Source organism: Amborella trichopoda, chromosome 1, assembly GCF_054954075.1.
Source record: "Amborella trichopoda isolate Santa Cruz 75 chromosome 1, AtrichopodaSantaCruz75HAP2 v2.0, whole genome shotgun sequence".
NCBI lineage: Eukaryota > Viridiplantae > Streptophyta > Magnoliopsida > Amborellales > Amborellaceae > Amborella > Amborella trichopoda.
Window position 1 is genome coordinate 46,653,320 of NC_142336.1, and position 12,545 is coordinate 46,665,864.

The following is a 12,545-nucleotide window of genomic DNA, read 5'->3' on the forward strand; positions in this document are numbered from 1 at the left end:
TCCCAATTTTCCACATTTAAAATAGGCTCCGGTATTACAATAACAAGGGCTTGATCCATGATTTTTCCCACATTTTCTACATGGTTCTATTGGGTTTTGAAATGGCGAAGGCCTTGGCTTCTTGTTTGGCCTTTCAAACTTTTGTCGATTAGATGATGTAGGTCTAACATGACTGTTCTGATTTTTCGTCTTTTGGTAATCTTCAAAATCTTTTTCGACAATTTGGGCACGATCCACTATTTCAGCATAAGTTCTTAATTTCAAGACTGATATTCTGCTTCTAATAGCTGGCCTGAGACCCCTTTCAAATTTCTTCACCTTTCTTGCCTCATTGTTAATCATATGTGGTGCAAACCTGACTAATTCAGTAAACTTGGCCTCTTACTGTGCTACTGTCCTATTTCCTTGGATTAATTCTAGAAATTCCATTTCTTTTTGGTCTCGAATAAAATCTGGGAAATACTATTCATTAAATGCCTCTAGAAATACTTCCCAAGTCAAGGTTTTATTTTCTTTGACCAATACTCCTTTTGCCATTCGCCACTAGTGTTGTGCCTCACCTTCTAACATAAAAACTGCCAAGGCCACCTTTCTATCATCAGGACATTCCATAACCTCGAATATTTTTTCCAATTACATAATCCATCCCTCGGCTTCCAGTGGGTTTACAGCATCCTTAAAAGAACGTAGGTTTAATTTCTTAAATTGTTCGATATTGATCCCACCATTTCCTGTAACTGACTGCCTGGGTGGATTGTTGTTTTCCATCTGATGTTGCATTAGAGCAACCATATTTTCCAAGGCTTTGTGAATTCCTTCCATATTGGCTTCAGCTATTCTGGATCTTGACTTTATCCCGGTCTGTACACACAATAAATGTGATTTTAAGTACATTCTTTTTTTAAAAAAAAAAAAAAATTTCCTAAGGATCTTAAACCTATTGCTCTGATACCATATTTGTCACACTCCAAGAATTTACAGTACTGTTATTCCTGAGATGTGACAGACAAAACATATATACATCTATTGACAGGACAAATTTACAGTGGCGAGGTCTTACAAAGTAAATAAAGAAAGCTAGCACAACAACAGTATCTTCCAAGGTTGATCTTGACTAGCACTCAAAATGAATCCCCAGTTATCTTGAAAAAATGTTTACCATAGTTTGATGAGTTTGGCTACTCAGTAAGTGATCATCATAATCCTAAAAATAATCATGATTGAAAGATATCAATATTTTCCAAAATGAGATCTATTAACAGAAATGTATCAACAGATTCACTTTCAATAAATACATAATTAACTATAATCCGAGTAATTGAAATGCTTATAACACTTTTAACGGCAGTATATAATTCAAAGGATTTCACAAAATACCCTACTGGCGTCCCAAGTAGGTCACCTATATACCCCATCAGCGTCCTGATGGGTCCACTTGATCCCTATCGGCGTCCCAGATAGGTCCACTTAATCCCTGCAGGTCCACTTATACCTCACCGGCGTACCGGATGAGTCCACTTAATCTCTACCGGCATCCCAAATAGGTCCACTTATACCTCACCGGCGAACCGGATGAGTCCACTTGCATACTTAAATTATTTCTAAATCTCTTTAAACATTCGAAAGCAGCAATATCATGTACTCAATATATCACTGAAATCATTAATATGAATTTCACTTAAACCATTAATAACAGTCACTCTCTATAACATTTCAAAAATAACCAATCAAATATTTTGGGCTCAAATTTAGAAAGGTAGCAGTTTGTAAAGGCATTCTAGCATAATTGCCAATTTAATATGTATAAAAAAACTCTTATAAAAATTCAAGAATACGGAATTATCACAATTTATGGGATATCAATCCACAAATAAACATTTCACAGCAATACTATAATCAATTGTAAAAATGTCAATTTTTTTAAATAATAAGGCAGTCATTTGCACATGAATTTTACAATATCTAAATATTCAGAACAGTAGAAAGAAATATCACAATTTTACTAAAAGCAGAAATATCACATTTATTTCTAACAATAAACAAGAAAAATAAATAAATTTATTTTTCTAATTTACAGCATTCCAAATTTCTAACATAGATAAAATATCAAAATTTTTATTAAAAAGATTATTTTTCAAGATAATGAGGTCACGTGCGCATAAAGTTTATCGCGCCTAAAATTCATGATAATAAACAGAAATAATTATTTCATTTCATTTTTAAAAAGAATGGATTATTTTTCGAGACAATGGGGTCAATTACACACAAAACTTATAAAATAAAGTTCCTGGACGGAAATATCACTATTTATTAAAAACAGACTATTTTTCAGGAAGACGATGTCACTTACCCACAAATATTTGAGAGGGAACTTCGATAAAATTCGGCTAGAGAGAGAGAGAGATCTCAAAATTTTCTAAGGTAGGAATGCTCACCTCCCCTATTTAAATTCTTATAACATATTATTCTATTATTTTATTACGCTCTACCTCATACCTGAGGTGTCGCGTTAAGCGTCTGCTTTTAACATACGAAAACCACGTCCGCTAAAGGACGTTGCCAGCTGCAAGCAGCAAGCAGCAAGCAAAAGCAAGCAAGCAAAAGCAGGCAAGCAAAAGTTAAACCAAGTAAAACTTTTTGAAAATAGTGATGGTCTCCAAGGACCATCATACTCAAACAGACCATCACCTATTTAAAATCATCTTTTCTCTTCTTTTTTTTTTTTTTTTGAAATTTTAGGATTGTTACATGGAAGCTTACAAACACTCTTACAAATACAATTGAGGAGCAGTCCGAGCCTACTCTCACTCTCTCTCTCACGTATAACTCTATCTCTCATGACTGCTTTTATCCTTAGAACTCGAATGTGAAAGGGATTTTACTCACTCTCTTTCTCTCTCTCAATAGGAGCTCTTACACATTTATCGTGTGTGTGTTGTAGTGTAGATACCTCCATCCCTCCCTCTTTTATAATGAGAGAAATGACCATCTCATTCATGTAGGAGTAACCTCCTCATGAATAGGCACCCTTATAGTGTATGGTGCATGCCATTCAAGGGAGGGTAACCCCCTCATGAAGATGTACAACCTCTCTCTACCTCTCTTCATGTAGTAAGGTAAGTTAAACATAAAAAGGGTGTGGTCCACTTAGGTGTACGCTGACACTAGAGATGCACCCTCATGTCTACACTTGGATATGAGACTATGACAAAGAGGAATGAACTGTCGCCTTTGGATGACCAATAGAGGTAGAGAAAGAAAGGCTAGGGCCAGAGAGAGATATAGAGAGAGGGCGACAGAAAAATAGAAAAATTGGACAGACCATAATAAGGTTGTTGGATTTTTCTTATATCGGACAGTCCATAATAAAAGAAAAATAGAAAAAATGGGGAATTTCCCACCTATTTAGTGTTGAAAATGTTGGATACGTGGACAATTTTAGAAAGATTCTAAAAAAAGGGTACGAGAGGGGGTGGTCTCTGCGTAATTTTTGTAACGTAATGGAGTAAATATGGTTGGCACGTAACTTTTATATAAAGCCAAGTCATTCAAATTTTATTTTGATCTTTGCCTGATTGATCTATGCCATCATCAACCAAAACGTCTGCGTGTTTTCAACAATACACCCATTTTTAAGACCTGGAAAATTTAGCTAGCGGAAAAAAAGATCCAGCTACATGGATTGCAATACTTTACCTTGAGTCGTACTTCTTTTTGCCCATCACCATTGGGTATTTTTCCGAGGTTTCTTAGAACGGGTGGATGACCCAGAATGTTCATCCCATTGTTCGCAAAATCGTACCTAAATGGTTAACTGGACAAGGGCCGGGAGCGATTATAACTTGAACCGGGCTAACAGGGTGGTTAACCAACTAACTGGTATGGTAGTTTTTTTAAAAAAAATGGTTCAAAAATCTCAAAAAAATTAGAAAGAAAAACATCGATTTAGTGAAAGAAAAACATCGATTTAGTTTACATTATCTTATTACCTACATTTATCTTAAGAAATTTTTTTTTAGAAGAGCTAAACATATACACAACGGTGTAGTGTTTCATTGAACAGAAGGCAACCAAAATTTTTTCATGCACTTAAAAAAACAAAATGTCCCATTTCCATGATTACAAATAGAACTATATCATGCACTTAAAAAAATATAATTAAAAAAAATCGAGCAAAAGATCGAGCAACATTATCATGCACTTATTTTATTTTTGTTAGAAAAAAATATAACATTAAAAAGAAAATAGTCGACTTTTTGTCATATTCATCAAAAAACATAATTTTATTAAAAAATAATTTTATAATAAATAAATAAATTTATTAAGCAAAATAGAAAAAAAAAAAAAACCTCCCATATTCTTCAAAAAGCATAATTTTATTAAGTAATATATATATATATATATATATATATATATATATATATATATATATATATATATATATATATATATTATTTTGAAAAATCAATTTCTCAAAACCCCCTAAAATCGAGCAACATTTCGAGCAAAAAACGACCTTCAATATTTGGATAATCGGATAAGTCAACATACATGCATAGTAAAGGCTTCGATCTTTCAAACACACCCAATCTCATAAAAAAATATTCCGCATTTTTTTGTTTAATTGAAAATTTGGCAGAAATTTCATATCTATGAAAGTTTCAATCCATCGTGCAAGAAAAAAATTCATATAAAAATGTTTACTCAATCATAAAAAAAAACATATGTATTTTATTTCAGATATGAAGCTTTGATGATCAAAATGCACAAATCAATTTGATAAAAAAAACCCAATAAATTGATAAAAATCTATGTTTTTGTCACGAACACAAGTTCTTTGAGCACCAGTCTTTCGGGCCAAAATCAACCCACAATCTTTTGTTGTTTGAACAAATTGAAACACACATCTGGTAAATGCTTTGATTATCTATCAAATTCCCCAAATTTCATCAAGAACCATTTGGTATTGAAGAGATTATTGACAAAATGGCAGAAATTTTCAAAACCCATGAAAATCTACCATTTCAATCCAAAAAAACTCTTCTTCTTTTTTTTTAGCAATGTTTCAATCCATATTTCTTGTTTTATAGACATTAGATAGTGATTCACAACAATAATGGACAAAAAAGCCAAAAATGGACAGGAAAACTGATAAAGAAAAAGGCATTATACAATATAAAACAGGTGCCTACTGCCACTATATCAAAATAACGTCTGTTACAGTCACAGAACCGTTATTTGTAAATAACGCCCGATATACTGACTAACTGGTCCGATTAGCATAAAACTGGCTGGTTAGACAAAAACATGGCCGGTTCGACCCCCAACCGGCCGGTTTTGGGCCTCACATTTTACGGGGGTGTACCCTAGGATACTATACACTCAAAACTGGCCCTAACCAGACTCGAGAACCTAGCGATTCCTATCTAATCGACCGGTTCCGATTCTAACCGGCTAGTTTTCTAACACAATTCGATCTAGAAATCATGTCGGATTGGTGGATCAGGGATCTGGATCGGAGAATCGGCCGAATTGGTCAATTTCGGCCTTAAAAAAAGTTCAAAAAATTGTTTAAATTTATCAAAAATTAAAGTATTTTAGGTTTACAAGAAAAATGAGGGTGTTGCATTACGGAATTTCATTGTTTTATCGAAAATACATAAATAATGAGAACTCATGTCATGTATGAATGTTGGTTAATGTTTACATTAATTTCATAGTAGAAATGTAGTTTAAAATGCACTGTGAAATTATTATTTTTTGAAACTAAAATAAACATGGCGAGGTTCACCTTAGAACTGGCCAGTTCTCTTTTGACAGAACTAGGGGTCACTGATGAACCGGGCGGTTCCCAAATATTAAGAGATTAAGAACAGTTCTTCCAATTTTCGATCCAAATCGTGCGATTCTGAATTGGTTCAACGATTTTTAAAACCTTGTTTATTGCCTTTCTTTGTAAGACCTCCTCCTCCACCTCAACTCTGCGTGGACTCTCAACACTGTCCAACTTTCTTTGAAACAATATCCATCACTGAACTTGTGATTCTCTCTCAAAGGAGCACTTCGATAATAAACTCTCAAGTTTTTTTAACCTAGTAATTTAAAAAATGCCAGGTTGAATAAAATCTCTCTGTTCAATTCAGGTATCTGTCATCCTGTTTCGGTTCTACGTATATATACATGGGAATCGGTCGGTTTTGTGTATATATAGAAAAACAACTAAGTCTAGAAGGAACCGATGGTTTTACATTGTAAGACGACGATTCTCTATAACAGTGTTTTAAAAATCAGGGGTCCAAATTGGAACCGGCCGACTTGGATCAAGAATAGGTCAGTCCGATCCAGATCTCTTAAAATATAGAGAACCGGCTGATTTCCCTTACAAAGCGTCGGGTAACGTAATAGTTCTCATACAAAATTGGGGTCAATCGTTCCTCAACTAGTTCAACAAGTTTAAATTTTAATAAGTTTGAATTTTTTATTAAAGAAATGTGACAGAGGGGTTCAACAAGTTTTTTAATTTTAAAAAGTTTGAACTTTTTTTAGTAAAGAAATGTGGCGGTGGGGCCCACCCCCTCTTTATACGTCTCTTTGTTAAATTTCATCATCTACATTCTATATTTTGAAACTTTAAAGGCCCGGCCCACACTTTCTGTAAATATTTATGAGCCCCATCCACGTGTTCATGGTAGCATAAGCCCACCACTTCTCATTTCCTTCACCTGTGAGGCTTGTATAAGGCGTTCACCTACTAAGAGCGCCTCAAAACTATGCCAAAAATAAATCTTAGGTGCCGCAAAGCTTGATAATCTATTGATACCCCAATTATAAAATTTAAGTTTTCATAGACATAAAAATGAACTGTCTAGATAATGTGTTCAAAGATAAATTATTTTTAAGACTAAAATCCATTCTTTTTCATGTCTATAAATTATGAGGTGGAGATGATCTTTGTGGGTTTTCCAGCGTAAGAAGAACCTTCATTAATGGGGTTTTTAGGTGTACCTTATCGGTAAGGTTAATATCTTATAAAAACTTTTTCCGACCTCTAACGTCCCGTGACACTTTGTTATGCTTTCTGTGGGACTAAACCGTATGGTGAAAAGATTGCCCCACGCAATAAGAGAGAGAGAGGGAGAGGGAGAGAAATGGGGTAACGTTAGAAAGAGATAAATAGGTGAAAAGTCCCAACAAAATAAGAGAGAGAGGGGCAAGATTGGGCAACGCGAGAGAGAGGGGCATTGGTTAATTTATATTGTACCATGTGTATAGAAAATTAATTGTTGGATAAAAAGAAAAGACGATGTAGTATTAAAATGTATAGTGTTATCCATGTTCCATGGTTGAGTTAGTATTTTGTCCTTGATGATTGACCTAACAACCCCTAATCAATACTTTTATTTGTGTGGTAAGATATACTATTATCTTAATACAACAAACACTCTAACATGGAACACGTTCTCAATATTTATATATTTTTGTAAAATAATAAAAACTCATAGTGCAACACCATTATTATTTTTTTCAAAACCTAAAAAATGAGATTTTTTTTTCAAATTTTAGTAATTTTTTTTTTTAACATTTGAGGCCGAAATCGGCCAATCTAGCCGATCTAGGTCGCTTATCCACTTATCTATTTTTTAAAACCTTGCTCTACGGTAAAATGACGATCTGGACTGCTGATTCACCAATCTGGACCTGTTTTTGGCCGGTTCCCTGTTTTTCATGTGTTTTTTCATGGGTTCAATGTTTGTTATACGCAGTAAAACAATGATACAGACTAATTTTTGGGGTTCCTGATCTGGGTCACCGATCTGTTTTTTAAATCACTGGTGCAACCCCATGTACTGTACTGCTATGAGAATAGGATTGGCAATGGGTCGGTTAGCTAGGCCCTAAAAAAGAAGGGCCTAGGTCACAAAACCCAACCCGAAGGTCGGGCCAAGGCCAATGCCGCCCTGACTCGACTTTCTTATTTTTCTTTCATTTGTTTTGGCTTGGTTCGGCTTTCCTTTTTTCTTATTTTATTTATTTATTTTTCTTCATTTGTTTTGGCTTGGACCGGACCTAATTGGGCCAGGGTCAGGCCTAGGGCGGTCCTATGGGGACAAAGGACCGGGCCCAGCCCTTGCCACGGTTGGGAGAATTTGTTCTTTTATATTGTTAGGAAGGCCACTTGGTCCAATTGATAAGTTCTTACTATTTTTGCCTCTTCTCTGTATGGTTGACTGACGGGCCAGATTTCTTTTGTAAGTTTTCATCGTTTTATTCAATGAATCAAAGAAAAAAAGAAATTTGCTTGCCCTAGTAAAGAAAAAGAAAATTCGGTCCATTTGTCTTTTTCTTTTTCTCTTTCTATTTCTTCTGTCGTACAGTGTCATTGTTGCCTGTCCAAATATAGAAAAAGAAAATCACCCACCTGTAATATTCGTTAGACCATTAATCTGTGAATTTTTGCTTTCCATTTTTCAAGTGTATGATTTGCTGCCTTGAACTTGATTTGATGAGCTGCCAAACCAAGGCCATTTGGCGAGTTATAAAAGAACTACTAAATACATTTTAAACTTTATTCAAATATTATTAAATATGAATAGACGTGCAAAAACTGAAAAAAGAAAAGAAAAAGAAGGTGATTAATAATAATAATAATAATATTAACGATTGATTAGTAAAGACTCGGCTAACCATTAGAAATGCTGTTACATCTCAAAATAAAGGTGATTAATAATAATAATATTTCCTTCTCCTTGTTTTTTTGACAAGGGATTGTGAAGATTGACCATACTCCTTAATGGTGAATATCCACTCAGGTATAGTTAACTTCTAGAGTGGCATGAAAGGGGTTGGGATAGTGTTGGTAGCACCCCTATACTTTAGTCATCACGTTGTGGTTTTTATTCTCTCACTTTATTAACATTTTAAAAAAAATAACTCTTAAACTATTTGTAAAAACGGGTACAGGATAGATATTTTCCACTATCGTGTCTTTCCCTTTTTTTTCATTTTCCGTTATGGCAATGAAATAAAATCAGCGTTGCATGCCCCGAGTTCATTTTTTCCTACTTTCACTTTGGTGTCGATGAAGAGCAGTGCTTTAAAACATGGAATAGACCCTAAATCACGGTTCACCCGGTCCAACGAGTTGAATTTGAAAAGAAAATAAATAAAATTGAAAACGGGTTTGGGTAATATGGGAGGAATTGACATCAAAGAGATCAAATCATCCACCTACTCCGTTGGAACCAAGACTTTCGAGTATGAACAACCACTTTAATAAAAAGGATGCAATTTTCATATGGCCTAGGCTCAGTAAAGCCTCGCCTTGAATCCTCATACGGAATGCAATTTGGACATCGTAAATCACCATGATTTCTCTAAAATTAATTTTCAATACTGACTATGGAATTAAAATCTCAAAAAAATAGAACAAATTATGTGGATTCATGAACACCAGCTTTTAGGGCGAAATAAATGGTTTACTTAATATATACTGTTTTTAGAGTTTGAAAAAAATCAACAGTAACTGTTTTTTGGAGAAATTTATATACGGACCATATTGGGGTCAATTACAAAAATAGAGTTAAGTTTGTCCCAAATTACAGGTGGCACCCCCTCAAAAGGTCCAAGTTATCCCAGTCCGGTAATACAAACACTAGATAAATCGGGTTTATGCTATGCAAAGCAAAACATTTGTTTTTTTCCCTTTTTTAAATTACTTTTTAGGGTTTGGATCTTTGTTTTTCTTTTATTAGGGTTTGGATATTTGTTTATTGGAATCCATGGCTTCTACAGATGTTGAATTCCGCAGCTTCGTAGGTGATCTCGCATGGGCCACCTATGATAGGTCTCTTTAGAAGGCCTTCAGTGCCTATGGCGATGTTATCGAATCCAAGATAATTAGTGACTGTGTGACTGACTGGCCGCTCCCGAGGCTTCCTTTTTGTCACATTAAGCAGCGAGCAATCCATGCGTGATGCAATCGAATGAGCAGACTCTCGATGGCTGCAACATTACTATGAATGACGCTCAGTCGAGAGGTAGTGGTGGTGGCGGCAGCGGCGGAGGATTCCGAAGCTGTGGTGGTGGTGGTGGCTACGGGCGTAGAAGTGATGGTGGTGGCTATAACCGCGATGGTGGTTATGTAAATCGTGATGGTGGCGGTGGCGGTTATAGCAGGGGTGATGGTTCCCACTATTCGTCAGGGAGCGGTGGTGCTCCTCAAGGTAGCTGGAGAAACTAGATTAAGTGTTTAGATAGGTTTGGTTTCTATAATTTCCACCGGGATGACTACGCAACTAATTTGGGGCTGATTATAGTTTCTATAAGTTTTCAGGTGAAGAAATGAATATCGATATTTTGTTTTTCTTTTTTTTGATTGGTGGGGGATACCATATATATTTTCGGCCACTCTCTTTCCTCCAAATCTCAACCGTTTTTTGGTACAGTTTTTTTTAACTAAGGAAACTTTTTTCTTCTCTGGTTTTACCCCCATACGAGGAAAGCTAAGTATTTCAAACAATTATTTTGCTTTTGTACAGTATAAACCTCATCTGTCTAATGTTTGGCTTTCGCATTGTCAGACAAAGGGAGAGGGGATGCCGCCCATAATTTGAGACAAACGTGATCTTATTTTGTAATTGATCCCAATAATTTTTTTTTTATTTTTTAATTTTTTTTTAATTTTTTAAATCAATTCTAACTCTTTTTATATTTCACCTGCTGTTTTTGTATGTTAATGTGTACCTAATCAGCGGCTCTTACAAGAACTGCATCCGATGTTTATTTAAACATCGACTGGTGAACAGGTTAGGAAGATGGGCATACTCGATTAGTCCAATGAAAGCACATCCTGACCAACCGAGATCCCTAACAATAGCCCCCCAAGTCTAACCTCCCACTAACCCCATAATTTGCCCCCCAAAAAATATAAAAAAAGAAAAACCACCATGCAACAAAACTTAAAGAAAACAAGAAACCCAACTTGTACAGACTCATTCCTCCATTATAACACCACTCCAACCCCGTGACAGCTCACTCCCACCGATCCCCTGGTCCAACTCCTTATCCAATAAAACCCCCATCTTCTCCCACTCCACCCCACAAACAAACAATCAATCAATCAATCAAGCATGGCCCCCTCAGTCCTGGTCCTGGCCCTGACCCTCACGGCCCTAGCGTGCCTGAGCGGTGCGCACGCCCAGGCCCCGCCCAACGTGACTGGGATCCTCAGCCGTGCTGGCCAATTTACCGTCCTCATCCGCCTCCTCCAAAGCACACAGGTCGCTAACCAGATAACCAACACGCTCAACAACTCGAACCAAGGCCTCACCCTCTTCGCCCCCACCGATAACGCGTTCAACAGCCTCCCTCCTGGTACTCTGAACTCACTTTCGCAGCAGGACCAGGTCACCTTGATTTTGTACCATGTTTTGCCACAGTTCTACAGTTTGCAGGGGTTCCAAACATTGAGCAACCCCGTTAGGACGCAGGCCTCGGGTATGGGTGGAGGGCAGTACACATTGAATGTGACCACAGTGGCCAGCTCAATGCAGGTGAATGTGACAACCGGTTTGGTGACCACACCGATCGCGAATTCGATCAATGTGACTTCACCGCTTGCTGTTTATGAGGTGGACAAAGTGCTTTTGCCACTAGATATGTTTGGGGTGAAGCCGCCGACTGGTGCGCCACAGGCTGCTGAAACGCCAACTGCGGGTGCGAAGACACCGGTGGCAGCCGGGCCGACTGCTGCAGGAGGTGGGTCCAACGCAGCGTCGTCGGTCGCGAGGGGGAGCTTATTGGGCGTGGTGATGGCTGTGGTGGTTTGGGTTGTGCAACCTTGAAGAAGTTGTGATCCATCACTCTTGAAAAGTGCATGTGAGTTACTTCTTTCGTTCTTTCTTTTTTATATTCTTTCACTTTTTTTTTTCTGGCTTTGTAATTTGCACTGTATCTGTTGTGATTTATGTGATCGGGTGGATGTGGATATGGAGATTTGTGTGTTGGATCTCCTGCATTGCTCATTTCTCTATTGATTTGTTCTCAGATTGAGAATTTGCATTTCATTGATTCTCTCTCTCATTCTTAAGAGGGAATTTGAGTCGGATCCGTATGAATGAGTGGTCTGTTCTTTGGAATTCGATAAATGTTGCAATGTGGTGAGTAATGTATGGGATTGTAGATTCCAGCATTTTGTGATAAGATATCTCTTGCTCAGTCGTCTCTACGTGAGAAGCAACCATTATTTATTGGACAATGCCATCAATTGACTCTTGACCTTTGCATGGGGTCAGTTTTAGGGAAAATAACCCCATAATTTTCATCCTTGGTAGACCATCGGGTTCATCAAAATCCCTTGTGCCATCGAGTTTAAAATTTTGGGATGGTTAGCTCCAATATGTTTTCTTTTGTTTTTTTTAAAAGTTACATCTCTTGTAGATATTTTGATAAATTTCTTTAATAAAAAAACAAATAATGACAAGAATCTATTAACAATATAAATAAAAATCATTTTGCAAGTTTAAAAGATATTGATGTTATTCTAA

The 12,545-nt window shown here is 36.5% G+C and overlaps 1 protein-coding gene and 1 pseudogene across 1 annotated transcript; both read left to right on the forward strand.

The window, feature by feature from the left end:
* Nucleotides 1-9,683: 9,683 nt before the first annotated feature.
* FLA13 (FASCICLIN-like arabinogalactan protein 13 precursor) lies at nucleotides 9,684-11,992 on the forward strand. Its single transcript, XM_088868502.1, has 2 exons — nucleotides 9,684-10,333; nucleotides 10,752-11,992. The coding sequence occupies exon 2, from the start codon at nucleotides 11,130-11,132 to the stop codon at nucleotides 11,841-11,843; it is 714 nt and encodes a 237-aa protein (XP_088724628.1). The 5' UTR covers nucleotides 9,684-10,333; nucleotides 10,752-11,129; the 3' UTR covers nucleotides 11,844-11,992.
* Nucleotides 9,780-10,975, forward strand: LOC105420061 (glycine-rich RNA-binding protein GRP1A pseudogene; annotated as a pseudogene).
* Nucleotides 11,993-12,545: the final 553 nt, after the last annotated feature.

Coding starts and splice junctions, on each gene's coding strand:
- FLA13 (XM_088868502.1), top strand. CDS start 11,130: ATGGCCCCCTCAGTCCTGGTCCTGGCCCTGACCCTCACGGCCCTAGCG.